The sequence below is a fragment of the Centrocercus urophasianus genome, unplaced genomic scaffold (genome assembly GCF_019232065.1).
Source record: "Centrocercus urophasianus isolate 14NV4802_14NV808 unplaced genomic scaffold, USGS_Curo_1.0 seq_12, whole genome shotgun sequence".
NCBI classification, from domain to species: Eukaryota; Metazoa; Chordata; class Aves; order Galliformes; family Phasianidae; genus Centrocercus; species Centrocercus urophasianus.
The window spans coordinates 2,120,416-2,137,469 of NW_024884364.1; the positions used below are offsets into that span (position 1 = coordinate 2,120,416).

Consider the following 17,054-nt stretch of genomic DNA (forward strand, 5'->3'; position numbering starts at 1 on the left):
GTTTAAGGTTATTATTTAAAGAATATAGACCTTACTTGTTCTTCTTCTACGTGCAATGTTGCCATTCATCTGAACGCATAACTACTCTCTCCTTCCCTGCTAAAAATGTGGCCAAGCTTTGACTTGAGCAGTAACAGAATCCTTCTGTCTCACTTCTAAGGAACATGTGCCCTGAATCACGAATGGAACTAAGCTAATAAAAGACTGAAACCAGATGTGTATCTCACTTCACATTTTGACATCCATTATGTTTTCTTATCCTTTGCTGACCAAACCCTACGTTATACATATGTAACCTGCTTCAACCCCTTCCCTTGCATCACACTGCATAATGGTGAACTGTCTGCTCCCAGCCCCCTGGAGGTCGCTGGTCCTTCTTTTACACCTGGACAGAGTTTTGTCTGTTCTCTGTGCAGGTGATGAGAAGCTTAGAGGACGGGTACCGGCTCCCCCCGCCTGTGGACTGCCCATCCATCCTCTATGAGCTAATGAAGAGCTGCTGGTCACACGATCGAATGAGGAGGCCTCATTTCCAGGAGATTCGGGCACAGCTGCAACACTTCAGCTCAAGTCCCCATCTCCTCCGGTCTGTTGCAGACTTTGATCCCAGGTAAACTGACTGGCGTTGGAGGAGGAGAGATTAATTGGGAGATTTTTGCCTCCTGTTCAAACAGGAGGAGAGCTGATGTTAGCAGTGCAGTCTGGCAAGAGACACGTTGGATGTTCTGTGAGCAGAAGGTAGCAGTAATCTTTCTCTCACGGTGACATAAGGCCTAGCCATGGCTCTGGGCAGTCTGATCTCGCTGCAGAGAGCAGATTAGCAACCTAGCCCTGGTAGAGAGTTTTCTCTATCAAGCTACTGTCTCATAGTACTGACCACTTAAGGTATTTGCCTGGCTAAACCAGGGTTTCACCTGCTTTTAGGGTAACGCTCCGGCTCCCGAGCTGCAGCGGATCTGATGGTATCCCCTATCGATCTATTCCCGAGTGGCTGGAATCCATTCGCATGAAGCGTTATATCTCCAACTTTCGCACTGCGGGCCTTGACACCATGGAGTCAATTCTGGACCTCACTGCTGAGTAAGGACAGGCTAAGTTTCCACGGGACACACCAGGCTATTTTGAAAATAGTATCAATCCTGCTATCTGAACAGGAAATCACATTTACTTGTAAGGCTTCTTCATCCTTCTTCATGTGGGTAAATGGAAGTGGAAAAGCCTATTGCCCTGTAAGGGAGTGAGTAGTCACAGATCCCGGTGCACGTAGTTGTGTTCTGAAGGTAGGTCACACACAGAGTGAGACTGTTTCCCTCACTGTCCATGCCTGAGGCCTACTGGGGGCCTGAGCTGCTCTGAACTCCTATCAGACACAAGAGAGCGAGAAGAGACATCAAATAATTCCCTAACCTGACCATTTCTCCAGTCTCATATGACTTGATTAGAGAATTTTCTTGCTTGAAGTCGACAGCTAGTGACTTTCTCTCTGTATCAGCTAGGCACAGTTCTACCCTAGAACCAAGTTCTTCTGGGCCCTTTAGAAGATCTGAGGCCAAATGCTTTACCAGTGCAGACATTTTCTGCTGTAGGATTGGGAGCATGCAACCAAGTGTAACCAGAGTAGTTACATAAAACAAATGGACAGGTGCAGTCCAGGGACTCTACTAAAGAGTTGAGACATGGCCCTTATCAGAAGAGGGCATAGATGCAGTAGTAATTTTATAGGAGCATAAGCCTAATCACAAGGTGGGGAGAATCCAGTTGACTGTATGGGAAGGGGTAGGCAGGAAAGGGAAGTAGCGCCTGGATGTTTCTTCCCTCTAGAGAAAAAGGGGTAGCAGGAGGTACTGAGGGAAAGGAAGCTTTCTGAACTAATGCTTAATAACTGTTTCTGCCCTTAAGCACATCCTAGTCTGCAAGGCACAAGAATAGCAATTCATTTTTTCCTTTCTCTTCCCATTTCCTTCAGGGACTTGAAACAGATGGGAGTGTCACTTCCAGGCCACCAGAAGAGGATTCTGTGCAGCATCCAAGGCTTTAAGGAGTGACCAGTTGTTGCTCTCTCAAGCTTGCCAAATGCTGTCTTACCAGATATCACTTGGAATCATTCCTATGGCAATTGCTTCCAAATGAGTGACTGGGACAAGAAAAGCCAAACAACCAGGACTGAAAAGACTTATGAGGCTACACCACCTGCTCTCATTTCTGTTTCCCCTTGCTTCAGCCAGCAGTACTTTTCAGAACACTGGTCTTAGAATCTGTTCTCAATCCTGTCTTCTACTGTTAGTTTGGTGCAGCACGGAATAATCCCTGTAGTCCACTTTCAAGCCAGGTAATCACATGGAAATATAAGGATACATACAATTGCAGGGTGGGGATTGGGATAATGTTTTAAGATTGAAAATGAGGATTCAGATGCTATGGGACCTGCAGAAAACATGCATGAGGATGCAAACAGAGGTTGGGCACATTCACTCCCTGATGTACGTCCCTTCTCATTCAGAAGCATGTCTTCCTTATTTCACAATAGGAACAAACTATTCAATCTTTCACAAGGCTGCTGCTAGGGGATATATTTTTAAATTAAGCTATTCTTCCTTTAAACACCACCAAGTCATGGTGTACTTTGTTCTTTGAAGGAGAAGTTGGGAGTAGCAGCGCACCCTGCTGTAACCTTGGCATGTTGCTTAGTTGCATGTGTACTTCAGCGGAGTGATTTACCTCTCTTCAACCTGCTTAATACCTTTACTTGTTCCATAGACACAAAACCTTGTAGGTACCAATTTTTCTCTGCCCCTTTTTTGAAAGAGGGACCGAATAAGGTATTTGTAACAGAAAAATGTAGAGGTGGTCTGTCATTCCTTCTCTGTGAAGGAAGTATTATTATTTATCAGAACTCAAGACAGAGGTGCTACAGACTGTAAATAGTATTTTGTAAATAAATTTGAGGCAGAGCAGGTTGTGTGTTGGCGTGCTTTGGCTTATTTCAAATAATTTTGTGACCTCTGCTCTAGAATATGTATAATAATTTCCAGCAGGGTGATTACATCCAATTTTTGTTGTTTCAGCCAAGCTTAAGGACTGGCAGCCATGTGCAAATGCAGTTGCATTAAGACGAAGGGATGCATGTGCAGCTGGTCACTTCAGACATTTTTCTTTAAACTGATTTACTGCTGGAACATACAGCTGTAAACCAAGTCCAACTTTGTACAGCTCCTGTGTTTACCCCTAAACTGTGAAGAATACTAGAAGCTACTCATGTAGTTCAATGAAATATGTGAGTAGTACTTCCTTTTGCTGCAGAAGAAAGTATTTAGGTGAGAAGAGGGGAAAAAAGTAAAAATCACACTCTGCTGGTCCTAAGACTTCCTCAGAAAGCAAACTGGACTCTCACGTCATACCTAGGGTGAGTTGGCTGTACTAACCTTAAGATATTTCTAAGCACTTGTGCTAAGTCAAGTTTTGTGAAGATGGTGAGTACTAGCCATTCAGCAATCAGTTACTTGTAGATAGGTGTGTTTGCATAATTGTATAATGCTCCAAGTTCTTAAGGGTTTAAATTGCCATCCTCCTTCTGCGAAGGTCTCACTTCCCTATGCCTACAGAAGATCTAAGGAGCACAGATCTAAAGAGATGCAACTTAAGGCAAGAAGAATGGTTTCTGTTCAAGATGAGAAGCAGCAGAGCATAAACAAGGAACCGTAATATACATGTATCTCAGCCACTTGGGTTCATGCAACTGAAGTAAGTCACTGCCAACAAGAAAAGCTTGTATTATGAGTCTTGTTAGTCTATCAGGAAGTTCAGTCTTAGTAATAGATGTTTTTAGCATGAAGCATAGATAATAAAGTTGCTGCATGAACAGTGCCCAAGCTAGATGGTAAGCTCTGATGAGGCTGACACAAGATAAAAGCATGTGTCGTGCAAACATAGGCTTTAGTATAAACCTGCAGAAGACAGAAAATTGGTATGAGTGGTTGCTACAGCGGGTTGTTGTACTGCCATTTAGAGGGACCTTGGCACATGGAAAAAAGGGAAGGGAGGAGTCTTGTGAATTTCAATAAAGGGAAATGAGGGTAATGAAGAGCCCTGTAACAAAGGAAATGTAGCCTCTCGCACCAGTACATGCTGGAGGTTGACTGGGTAGAAAGTGTGAAAGTATCTGCATGTCCCACCTTCAGCAAATGGCACGCCAGTCAGTAATGCACCCTGGCAGCAAAGGAGGCCAACACTGCCTAGACTGCATTAGAAAATGCATCATGAGTAACTGGAAGGGGCCTATTCTTATCAGAATCATTTAAGTTGGAAGGGGTCACCAGAGGTCATTTAATACAATTCCCCTGCAAAAAAACAGGAACATTTATAGCTAGATCAGAATCCTGTCCAGCCTGACCTTGAATGTCTCCAAGGGCAGGGCATCCAACACATCTCTGGACAACCAGTTTCAGTGCTTCACCGTCCTTATGGCAAAAGACTTCTTTCTTGCATATATCCAATCTAAATTTCTCACTTAGTTTTGAAACCATTTCCCCTTGTTCTGTTACAAGAAATCCTGCTAACGAGTCTGTCCCCTTCCTTCTTATAGATCCCCTTCATATATTGAAAGGGTTTCCCCAGAGCCACCTCCTCTGTGGTGCTTAACATTCCCAGCTCTCTCATCTGTCCTTGTAGAGGAGGTGTTCCATCCCTTGGATCATTTCTGTGGCCCTCCTTTGGATGCACTCCAACAAGCCCACTCCTCCCCTGTACTGAGGACTCCACATTTTGACACAGCACTCCAGGTGAGATCTCATCAGCACAGAGCAGAGGGGCAGGACCACCTCCCTCACCCTGCTGACTACGCTGCTTCTGATGCAGCCCAGGGTATGGTTGGCTTTCTGGGCTTCAAGGGCACATTGCTGCCTCACACCCAGTGACCAGTACCTCCAAGTCCTTTTCATCACGGCTGTGATCCATCCCTTTATCACACAGCTTGCGCTGATAGCAGAGATTGCCACGAGCCAGGTGCAAGACCTTGCACTTGGATTTATTACACCTCATGAGGTTTACCTGGGCCCACTGCTCAAGCATGTCTACGACTCTCTGAATGGCATCCTGACCTTTAGGCGCGTCAACTGCATCACTTGGTGTCATCTGCAAAGTTGCTGAGAGTGCTCTTGATCTTCTTTTCCCCTCTCCTCTCTGGGGAGACAGAATGTTTTGTCCAACTCTGGTACAAGGACATGGATTTACTGCAACAATATCAGTGTAAGGTCAGCAAGATTTTGAAGGGATCACACCATGGGAGTACAACATTTTGGCTTACCTGGGCTGTACTGAGAGAAGAGGAATTGTTTTGGGCCACATATAAAATATGGAATACAGTTAATGTATATAACTAACAAAACTTTTTTTTTTTTTTAATTAAAACATAAAAAAAGTGAGAAAACATAGAACTAGTGGGATATTTGACCTTGTTTTTGTGAAACTAACATATCAGTCTGGTTTGATGGGAGTGGTTGCAATTCTTAGTGAGTTCTTAAGGTGTTCATCAGAGACTTTTGATGAAATTTTACTCTTCCTGTACTTCATCCTTGATGACAGTTATTCAGAAACGTACAGACTGCCAAAGAGCGATCGTGTGAATGAGGCACAGTTGAGAAGCGAGGGATGTTTTTTTTCTGTTAAGATAGGGCTTATAAAAGTCTGGTAAAGAGACATGACCAAATTTTCGAGTTGAATATCTGATTGCAACTCTACACGTTCCACTTGAAAATTTCCAAGTCATGTATTTACATCAACTGAAAATGGAGTCAAATGCAGAGATGTTTATTTTTGCAACCTTGAAACCTTTTCTTAAATTCCTTTACCAAGACGGAAAGCAAGGCTGCATATTTTTTACTGTTCCCAGGACTGTGTTTAGCCCACGTATCAAAATGCATATAATTATTTGCCATAACTTGAGTAAGTACTGCAACGTACCCTCCCCCTGCACTGATTTCAGCCCAGACAGTCCCAATCACACACTGATGTTTGTTGCTGAGCAATGGGTGTGTGTCTGGGACTGGCCCAGGCCCCACGGTGGGGCAGAACCACCACCATGATGGCGCAGGGCATGGGGTGGCCGCAGGACAGGCCATGAATATGTCTAGGTTACAGCATTTGACATACAGGATGTCTGAGAGGAAAAACTGCTTCACCTTATGAGGAGAAGGGTAGCTTTTATCATTGTATATAGTTAGATGAGGGAAGATAGTGAAAAAGAGGAAGCCAGGCTCTCCTTGGTGGTATCCAGTGAAAGAAGCAGCAGTGAATGTATATGAAACTGCATGGATTTCCATCTGAAATTAAGAAAAAACTTTCTAATTGCAGTAAAATCCAAAACGGTCATGGAGCTCTCATCACTGGAGTTACTTAGAAACTGGGCACAGTTCTGGGCAACCTGCTCCGACTGACCCTGCTTTAAGCCAGAGGTTGGGTATGGGGGTCTCTTCCAACCTCAGCTGTTAGGAGCCGCTGAATCTGCACCATGTCTTCAGGTACAGCCAGTAGCAAGTTGGAGCGTGTATTCCCGGAAGGCGCTCCTGCACACGTTCCAACAAAATGCATGTACAAACACTTGTACATGAGTGGCCTCATAGACAGAAAAAATAGCAGTCAGGCAAGCACAGCACAGCAAACCCGATCCTATTCCCTTCTCTGGCCGATCAGGATGAGCCTGTTCATGAGAAACATATAAACACTATAAACTCCTCTGATAGAACTGAGTGTCTGAGATCAGCCATCCAGTAGCTGGGTCTTCTCAGCTGCTGGCACCGGGACATATCAGCTCTCAATGGCCTGCAGCCCCACTCTGGTGGTGGGTATTCAGCCCACCTTGTGTGTACATACACAGGATCTCTCTGGTATTTAGCTTTAGACACCGAGTCTAATTTCCTGATATTCTCATCACCTCTCATACGTGGATGAAAAATGTTCTCTGATAGCTGATCTAGGCTTACTGCTGGTTTTGACTTGAGGGCTTTTGCAGCCAACTCTCACACAGGTCTCCACAGCAATCAGCCCAGCTCTTGGCTCTTAAGTCTCTTATCCTATACAATCACCAACTACTCTGACTTAACTCTCACTAGTAATTGTGCACCAACATACGCATCCATACAATATATATGCACTTCATTATTTCCAGTTGCTAGCATTCAGACCCTTCAAAACAGACATCAAGCGAAGTCCCCAAAGAAAATAACTAAAAAAGGAGTTTGTTAAGATGAGCACAGTCAGATGAATGTACTGCATGCTTGCAGCCAGCCCTCTGTATGCCCCTTTCCCGTCTTTCCCATGCTACTTCCTCTCCTTGATCACTCCCTCTTCCTGCCCCTAAACATCTCATAAAATACACTGTAGTTTCCAAATGCATTTCCTCTGCATTCCATGCCCCTCAAAAGTAGTAACTCCCCTAATATGCAAGAGGATCCAGCAAGCGGCTCCCAGTTTTTCTTTGTCCCAAACACGGGTTTATTATAGTCCTGTGATAGTTCTCCAAGGAGTTGGGTTAGGGTGCTTCTCTCACCCATCATTGCTTTTCTCGTCTGTGCTCCTTGCTGTTTATGGATGAGAACTTTTAATCACAAGCTAAAAGACACAGCTAAGGAACTAAAACAACCAACAGCAACAAACAGTCTAGAATTTGTTTATTCCTTCCTTATCCTATAGGAAACTTCCAGATGTTTACTGTATGGATTTGGAAGCAGTCATTAAATATTTCCCCCATACTGGAAGGAGAACAAGATTAGGTTTCATGCCTTTGAAGAGTAGAAGTATTAATGCTCACCACAATGAGTTTCACCTGCAGTGACAGAAACATCACCATTCTAAATCATAAGCACCAAGCACAAACACTTTCTGTCTGAATAGCAATACTGAAGGCAAAGCTCATTGTGCACTCTAGCCCAGGCTAATGCAGCTGAACTGTAATACCTCACCAAGCAGACTACCATCTTGCTGTACTGAAATGTGGTATTCTATTGCTTTAAATGAAAGGAAGTATAAAACTAAACAACTTGAAAAGGAAACCAATATGTGGAGAGAGAAAGGCCGTGGAGAAAGGCCATTTTCAGAGTCTGACCATCTCTGGGAAGCTGAGTGGAATAGCAACAACATATTCTCTACTGCCTAAGACATCACCTTTTATGAGTTGTTAAACAAATGCAGCAGAGACATATTAATGGAAAAAAATTCACAATTTTATTGGATGCAAACAGTGGTCGGACAGCATAGTTATTCAAAAGGTTTGCCCTGTGTGAAAAGTTTCTAGTCTAGGGAGTGAGGCTCAGTGCAGTAACACAGAGTCAGACAGTACACTGCAGTGACAACGTAGCTCCTACTGACAGCTGTGAAAAAAACTCTTGCTGGAACACTGAGAGCTCCTCAGTGTGCTGAGTCCTCATCCTCTCACTGAGGCACTTCCTCACTACATGCTTATGACAGCCATTCTTTGGACTGTTTTGTTATTCTTGCCCACCCTGTCTGTCCAGAAACCACACTGGGAAGCAATTCATTTTAGAGAGAGAAAAAAATTAAGATTAAACTGTCCAAACTCAGGAGCAGAGTAGGATTCCAAACACTGCCAGTTTAGTCTGGCTAGGAAAGAAGAAAAAAAAATTGACAGGGCAGTTAGCCAATAAAATCCATTAGAAGCAGAAAAGCTATAGTAGGTTAGCTTTTTCCAGCAACTAGAACAGAAGCTCCCAGTACACTCTGCTTCCACACTCTTACCCAGAAGTGATGAAGGCATTAGGGGAAGACATCCAGATAACGAGGTGGCATGGGAAAACCTATGACAGAAGCGGTGCTGAGATGGAGGCGGCTTCCACCTTATGATGTGAAATCATTTCTTGGCTTCATGCAGCAGAAGAATGCTCAGCCCTTTCTCAGCAGCTGCCACCGGGTCATCCTTGCTACTTCCACCAGGCGATGGTGGAGATTTGGTCCTTCTTCTTGTCTTGAGGAAACAGAGATTTTGCACTCATCTCAGTCACAGTCCTCAGCCTGGAATACAGTATGGCCAGGAAGTGGCGGTGGGAGAAGAGGTCCTTTCTTAGAGGGTGCTCATAGTGAAGTCTACAAGTGGCAAATCCTACGTGGGTAACCAACCGCGCTGGCAGAGTCTTCACTGGTAGCAATCTGCCTTGTCAGGCAGAGGGGCAGGACAACGGTGGGGAAGGAAAGAGTACTGAGTGCAGGGGTCTTGAGGGTACGCTCACTCCAAACTCCTCAGCACGCTGTTTTAGCACGAACAGTGTGACATTTCATACATAGTACGTGCCCATCCAGTGGAAAGCAGCCATTTTCATCAGCCTCAATAGATAAGGGCCTCCCACAGTCCTGCAAGGGAATAATAAGAGGGATAGCTCAATGACAGCCAACGGCCAGGATGACAGAGACAAGGATGTAAGCAGTTCTACCGAATCAGAACAACGGCTCACAGCCCACTACTCTTTCTATGACTGTGGTAATTGGAGAAACCATTTTGAGCAGGTGAGCACAGTCCCCTCTGTGAACCCTGTAAGATCTCCTGGCAGACACAGCTGCTATATTAGGGCTTTGATAGGGCTACATGTTTGCAAAGTCCTTGCTCTGAACCTGTGATCTGTGAATATCTAACCTTCTTGTTCTTCACCAGGAGGGTGGTCAGGGACTGAAACTGGCTCACCAGGGCAGTGGCCATAGCACCAAGTTGCTGGAATTCAGGAAGTGTTTGGACAATGCCCATAGTCCATGGTTTGAAATTTAGGTGGTCCTGGGTGGAACCAAGAGTTGGATTTGGCAACCCTTGCGGGTCGCTTCCAACTTGGGATATTCTATGATTCCAAACCTTGCTCAACATGCTTTCAAATCATTTAAGACACTGTTAGTGTTCAGTCAAGAAAGGAAAGTTCAAGGATGCTTAGTGATGATGCAAATGAGAGGAGTGGGGCCAACAGGGTTACCTCACACTTGTAACATTTCATGTGGAAGTTTTTCTCCAGTGCCACCACACGCACTGTCTCATCTTTCCCAGGCTCTGGCATGATAGGTTCACTACATACTGAGCAGCGTGGAGCATACTTCCTGCAACACACAAATACAGCAGAGATGACAACCTTGCAGGTCTCTCACCATCATACAGAAGTAATGGAAACAGAGGCACAAGTCACACAAAAAGAGGGAAAAGACCTTAGTTTTAACACAGTGCATTGCTGACTCATTTTTAAACTTCACTGTGAGTAACCCAAGTCCATTTTGCAGCAAAAAACTAAACAGATGTGAGGGAATCTGCCTGCTTTAGGATACCACATGCACGTGTTCCCTCCATACCTGTGGTAGTCATCCACACAGTGAGGCTGGTTGGCCTGGTCCACTATGAAGGAGGCCCCTTCCAGAGGAGTATGGCACATCACACAGGTGAAGCACTGAGGATGGTACGAGTTACCAGTGGCCTTCAGCATCCGGTCTGTAATGGTCTTTTTGCAGACACTGCACTTTTCCAGGGTTCCCTAAACACAAAAGAAACAAGTAAGACAACATTAATCTAAACCTCCATCCCCAGAAGACTACACCAGACAGGTGAAATGAAAAGGGGGAAGGAAAAGCAGGAGAGAACAGCCACAGCAAGCTCAGCCCTCTGCAGCAGCTTTTGTCCCAGTTACTCACGGCATAGCAGTCCTCACAGAAGGGCTTTTCATCCACATTGTAGAACTGCTGCCCCTGCAGCTGCTTTTCACACTTGAAGCAGGTGAAGCACTCCACATGGAAAAGGCAGTCCAGAGCTCTCACAGCTGGCTGGGTTCGTGACAGGGGCTTCCGACAGAAGCCACACAGCTCTGCCAACAGGAGTAGAAAGGGATTAGGAGAGATAATAACCCTCCACAGTCTCAGTCCTGCTGCTGTTCACTAAAAGAACACACACCAGAAGTAGCAGCTTCTACTGGAGGTGGATGGTCCATATCCTTCATTAGTTTCTGAGTCAACATCTCCAGCTCTTCTACCTCCTTCATGGTCAGAGGAGAGTTTCCCTTAGGTGGATTCGCACTGGGTCTATGCTGCAGAAGAGAAAATAGTCAATCCCAAAGGATGCATACGCACAGACTCATTCCCACTCTGTCAGTGATAAACTTGTTTCTCTCAACTTTACATCTCTTCTCTATCCAGTGTGCCATCCACATTGCTTGCTTTTTTCCACCTTTACATGAAGTTCTGTCCCTCTCCAGCACTGTTCCTAGCTCCGCTTCTCAATAACATAACAAAAGCTGCCAAGTGAGCAACTACTTCAACTACATCCCTGAGCCTGGGACAGACCCTCCCTCCTCATCCTCCAATTCAACCCCCCCCCCGCGATGCCATACCTGCCCAGAGGCACAACTCTGACCCTTACCACATCTTTTGCAGCAGCAGATTGTTCAGTGGGAACAGGTTTCTCCTGCACCTGAGGTCTTTCCCACTGCTGAGCATGGGTGAAATTGGGAGGCGGAGGTCGAGGCAAGGGACCTGAGGGTGAAGGGGCAGTGAACTGAGTCTGAAGGGAGGTAGGATATCTTGCAGAGTTTGAAGGAGCCATGGGAACAGTGGCACCTGGTTTGGATCCAGGAGAGCTGGCAACAGAGGGTGGTGTGAATTTAGCAGTAGGCTGAGACGGGAGAGAAGAGGGTGGAGGGACTGATGCTAAGGGCTCCTTGCGCTGCTGTGGAGCTGCCCACGGAGCTGGGGCAGGAGTTGAATCCAATCCAGGGGGCTTGGAAGATAAGCTACCACTTGGCTTTGGAGTGAACTTGGAAGGAAAAGGAGGAGTAGGATCTCTGGGTGCGGATGAGATTTCCACATGAGCTTTTGGAATCAATGGTTTCTCCAGAGAACCTGTGGATCCTGAAGGTATCTGTAAAGGGAAGAAACAGAGAACCTGGCAGTTATCAACAAACTACAAGAGAAAAATATACTGTTTACAGGAATAGGTAAGTAGGTACCCCAGACTCACAATGATTAGAGTCCCTACATTACTACATAGTTAATCTTGAAAAGATACATGATTTGTGCTTTCTGGTTCTTCAGGTAGGTTTCTTGCTATGATTTAGACATCTTAATCTTCAGTAGCATCCTTCTCACTATCTCAGTTCAGTCATCTCTTTTTCCATCTGTGACATTCTAGACAGCTCACCCGGGATTTGAAGGGGTCATTCTTCTCCATGTCTTCCAACATTAAGGACAGTGAGTCAATCTCAAGATCAATGCTGTTCATCTTGCCACGCACCTATACCACCATCCATGGAAAGAGGGATCAGAGCACATTACAGGAGCAGCCAGGGAAGTGGGTGTATCCCCTACAACAGCAGATTTTTACACCTGGGATCTGCTCTTGGTTCTGAGCAGGTAGAAAGCTGGGGACAAACAGGAAACAGTCTCCAAGGACAAAGTCTCCAAAATCTACCAGAAGTGGTAAAACAAACAGCCCAGTAAGACTAACAGAAAGATTCAAGTAAGAAAAGACAGCTGGAGGCCTGCAGTTCAATACCCTACTCACTGCAGAGCTGACTCTCAAGCTAGACCAGGTCATTCAGGGCCTTGATCAGGTGATTTCTGAACATCCTCAAACATGCAGATTCCCCAGCTTCTGCGGGCATCTGTTCTAGTGCTGAGACATTCTTGGAGGTGAACAGGTTTTTCTTTTTTCAGGAATTTACCTTGCTGCAACTTGTGTGCTTTGTCTCTTGTTCTCTTGCTGTACCCCCGTAAGATGCATGTCTTCTCTCCTCCTTTCTGTATTGCAAACATCATTTAGATCCCCACCTTTGACCTTGCTCCTCTTCTGCCAGCTGAACAAATGCAGCCCTCATACCACAAGCTCCATCCCTCAGGGACTGCTGTGACATTTTGCTGGACTACTACTACTTCAGTATTTGTCTGAGTTTAGTACAAAATGGGACCAAACTGCAAAATTCAGTTGGCTGCTCCAAGATGCAGCCTTGATAACACTGAAGACAGAGGAATAATCATTTCCCTGTCCTAAAGACTAATACAGCTCAGTATGTGGTTAGCCTTTACTGCCACAAGGGTGCATTGCTGGCTCACATTCAACTCACTGTCCATCAGGATCCCAAGGTCCTTCATTTGCAGAGCTGCTTCCTAGCCATTTGACCGTAACTTATGCTGGCAGATGGGGCTGTCCCATCCCTAGTGCAGGACTTTGCATTTATATTTGCTGAACTTCTATAGCATCTTATAGGAAAGGACTGTGCAGACACTAAGGTGCTAAGCAAACTGGTACTGTTTTCCCAGATCTCTGAGCTTCCTGCGGTTGAATCCAGAGAGCACTGAGAAGTTGTCCCAGCTCAGGACATCAAAAGAAATTATACTTCCCTTGACTTTACTCACCTGTGGGGCAGGTCCTTCATCAAACATTGGTGGAGGAGGCGGAGGAGGAGAAGGAAAAGCTTCATCTGGGGCTGGTGGAAAAGGCTCTTCAAAGGGTGGTGGGGGTGGAGGAAAAGCACAGTTTGAGGAGAAACTTAGATCCTCTCCAGGTGGGGGAGGAGGTGGCAGTGGCAGCTCTATGAAGAACAATGAAAACAAGAGCAGGCCTGAAACATTTCTCATCCTAGCCAGTTACAAACCCCACAAGGCACCTTGAAGGTATTACAGCGAGTGCTCCCCAGCATCCATCAAGGACAACTGAACCCCACAGGATTGGGGTTCAAACTACTTGCTGTCATATAAGCTACTGCATTAGTCACTAGAAATTCACTGGGTAACTGAGAAACATGTCCTAATGCTTTTTCTTACTCCTCCTCTTTCTCTGTGCCCTTGCATGTAGAACAGGCTGAAGATGTCTATTACAACACAGGTCAAACAAGATACTCTTTCCCTTCACCCTTTATGTGAGAAAGGTATCTCATCATCCAAGCACAAAACAACAACAAAGACAAGCAGGTATAAATTCTACATCCCTTTTTCTGGTTATACTAAACATCCCCTCCTCTTTCCAGTTAGTCCCAACCAGCAGCAGGGTTAAAGATCAAGTTTTTCACTCCTGCTGCTCCATGTATTTCTTCCACAGCAGTTATCAAGTTGTCTTATCTTTATATGCAGCTGTTTTACACAGGCTTTGTTAGTATTTCTCATCTGTAACCTAAAGGACACTAACTGAATGTTTTTAAAAAACGAAAGCTGAAATCTTATTAGCCAGTGGAATGCATAAACTGCACTGGTATGCAGTATCTCTTCCAAGTCTTCTTGTTCTGCTTTTGGGGAGTAAAAAAAAAAAAGTAGTAATACAAAGCCAGTATTTCTTTGTTGAAATTACAGTTTGGGAGTAAGCTCAAGTTTGCATGAGCTTTTTTTTTTTTGGCTTATTTAAAAGAACAAGGCAGAAGTAAAACCCTGCTCTGCTGTCACAGTGCTTCAAAAAGATGCACTAAGAGCCTGCTTTAGGAATTATTTGCACAAAGAAGTTTCCTGCACGACCAGTATTAAATATAACATTACAACAGTGATATCAACTTAGTCATCCTGCCATTTAAAACAGAGAAACCAATTGCTTTGGGTTCACGTTATACTATCATTCCTCTGGGGAGTGTACAGGAAAGGGAGAGAATGATCAGAGAGGTGTATCAGGGAAGAATCAAATCGGATGCATACCCTGACTGAGTCAAAACTGAGTTTCAGTCATTCATCTGCCTTGCTAGTACAGCTTTGCTAGCAGCCCTTACCCACTGGTGACGTGACGGCTTAAGCCAAACAGTTCTGCTAATCTCCATCAAGCCTGTTCCTCCAAAAGAAGCTTTACAGGGAAAGAAGTGTGCAAGTGGAACAACTAACACCCAGTTCTCTCGTTACTATATTCTGAAAAACAATTTTTAACATCCGTTTGTTTGCTTTTGTAGTTGAGCTAATATATTTCCGTCAATTTGATGCAACCTACACACACACTCTTAATCCACAGAACTTTAGCAGAAAAGCATAAAAACTATGATAAAACCTTGGATGACAGAATCAAGATTCCAGCCAACAACGTATAAGCAAAAGGTCACCAGTTAGGTGGTGCAATTCTACAAGACAGAGGCACCGACACCCTGGGGCCACTGTGACTCATGAAATGGAAAAAATGGTTTAGTCATTTGCCTCCAAGTGCAGGATCAGCCTTACTACCATTAGATCAGCTGCCCACTGAGTTAGCACAGGACACACCAGCATTACACAGGAACCTTCTGCTCCTTAGAAGAAAAACAACCAACCACCAAAAGCAACAAAAACAAGTAACACCCATAGGAGAAAAAGAAAAAAAAAATAAAAAAGAAAGCGCACTAAAGCACAAAGTCAGTCTACACAGGAAAACACACTCAACCCAAACCACTAGTAGAAAGCATAAAACTCAGTTATACAAATCTCATTTCCTGGTTTTGTTAGCTTCCTTTTCTTTTCATGCAATTATTTCTACTTCCTTTGAAACTGCAATCTTTGTTGTTAAAGATGAGTCCGCAAGAAGGGTCTCTATAATTGGAGACAACCAACTCAAGTTAAGATGAAACAGTAAGAAAAAGAACAGTGTGATGCACCAGCATCAGGGTGAATGTTCCTGCAACATACTTGCTCTTCGACTTGCTGGCCAGAATACTACTGCAGTTACTAAATTATACATGCAGGGAATATCATGAAAAAGCACTGCATTCCTCCAGCTTTACTAAAATCTAAGTGCAGTCGCTTTCCTAACTTCTTTCCTAACTGAGATGCCACATATTTTGAGATCATTTTACAGCCCCTTTATCTTACTCAGAAACTTGCAAGCATCTACAGCAAGAGCATTACTTCATTTGCAGTGATTCTCATATTTAACCCAGTTACAGACCTCGCACTCTGAGAATTGAGAAGCATACCCACATCTGCCACACCCCTCTTCACCTACCTTCTGCCGCCATAGATACGGGGATCTCCCCCACTCTCCCTATCTGGGCACGCTGGGCGCCAGCTCCAGGAGGCTGCGGCAGCGATGACTCCGATGCACCCCCAGTCTTGAAGGGATTCACCTTGGGTTTAGGGGCAACCACAGGTGCAAACTTCTTCTGTGGGTTGTAAAAGGACGGTGTGGAAATGTTGATGCTGACTGTGGTCGTCATACGGGTCCCTGGGGTACCTGGAGAAGCCATCTTTTTGGCTGCTGGCAGGAGAGAAGAGAGAGGAAAGTGATATAAATTCAGACTTGGTCCAAGTGGGAATTAATATAAAGGAATATACAATGGAGAGATACAGGAGCTTGTGTCTGGGCAAAGGCCGAGGAGCCAAAGCAGAGTGTAGAACACTTTGAGAATCAGTACAGGAAGAAGGAGGAACAGCGACTAAAGGCAGCTTGAATAAGCCTTATCTCAGCTCAGCACAGTGCTGACCACAAAGGCATTTCTTGTCAGCCATGTGCTGCTACAGAGAAAACTAAGCTCCCTGCTGCTCAAAACCCCTCCACACACAATGCAGGAAGGAGCTGACGACCAGCGCAAGCATCTTCACCCAGCAACCCCCACACGACACACAGCACCCCTCTTCCACGACTGGAATCATTTCCTCTGCCCCACTTACCAGATAACGTCATCTGTTTCCTCTTGTCCTCAGCCTGTGACACCCCCAGCAACGTCCCCTCAGTCCCCAGCACACCCCTGCATCTCTCATCCCACCCACTTTACCTCCACAGCTTTGTGTGCAGGCAGAGGCAGAAACAACGGGTCAGGTGAGGGGTTCTTGGTGCCACATTCCCCGGCAGGGCCCTCTGCTTTCTCCCTCTTCCTTTCACTGCCGGTGAAGGAGCATCCCTTGACCCTCACTGGCTGCGCCAGCCGCCTGCTCCGCCTCCACCAGGAAGCAGTTCCAAGGGCTCAGGGCAGCATCTCTGGGGCCATGAGACTCAGCACCTCAGACTTGAGCGCAGAGCTCAGGTCACACACACACAGCAGCAGGCAGTGCAGCTGCAGCCCTGCCACGTGCAGGGCCTGGCCGGCCTGCGGTATGCCCAAATAACTCAGCTTTGTTCTGAGCGCAGGGTGAGCATTGCTACATGCAGCCATGAC

General features: G+C 45.3%; 2 protein-coding genes across 5 annotated transcripts in view; one reads left to right on the plus strand and one right to left on the minus strand.

The window, feature by feature from the left end:
• The window catches only part of EPHA1 (EPH receptor A1), a 32,194-nt gene extending 29,240 nt beyond the window's left edge, over positions 1 to 2,954 (plus strand). The window contains exons 16-18 of the mRNA XM_042809845.1: positions 417 to 610; positions 925 to 1,080; positions 1,967 to 2,954. Coding sequence (XP_042665779.1) covers positions 417 to 610; positions 925 to 1,080; positions 1,967 to 2,045 — 429 coding nt within the window. The 3' untranslated portion in view covers positions 2,046 to 2,954. The remainder of the gene's footprint in view (positions 1 to 416; positions 611 to 924; positions 1,081 to 1,966) is intronic.
• A 5,240-nt stretch (positions 2,955 to 8,194) lies between these two features.
• ZYX (zyxin) overlaps positions 8,195 to 17,054 on the minus strand; it is an 11,741-nt gene continuing 2,881 nt past the window's right edge. Inside the window, exons 1-10 of one of the 4 annotated variants that reach the window (XM_042809832.1) lie at positions 16,570 to 16,602; positions 15,905 to 16,156; positions 13,378 to 13,553; positions 12,164 to 12,256; positions 11,387 to 11,884; positions 10,922 to 11,054; positions 10,666 to 10,835; positions 10,330 to 10,508; positions 9,963 to 10,083; positions 8,195 to 9,357 (exon numbers count right to left, since the gene is read on the minus strand). In XM_042809832.1, coding sequence (XP_042665766.1) covers positions 9,247 to 9,357; positions 9,963 to 10,083; positions 10,330 to 10,508; positions 10,666 to 10,835; positions 10,922 to 11,054; positions 11,387 to 11,884; positions 12,164 to 12,256; positions 13,378 to 13,553; positions 15,905 to 16,156; positions 16,570 to 16,582 — 1,746 coding nt within the window. In that variant the 5' untranslated portion in view covers positions 16,583 to 16,602 and the 3' untranslated portion in view covers positions 8,195 to 9,246. Of the gene's footprint in view, positions 9,358 to 9,962; positions 10,084 to 10,329; positions 10,509 to 10,665; positions 10,836 to 10,921; positions 11,055 to 11,386; positions 11,885 to 12,163; positions 12,257 to 13,377; positions 13,554 to 15,904; positions 16,157 to 16,569; positions 16,603 to 17,054 lie in introns of those variants that run through there. The other 3 variants (XM_042809830.1, XM_042809829.1, XM_042809831.1) reach the window with 3 other exon arrangements.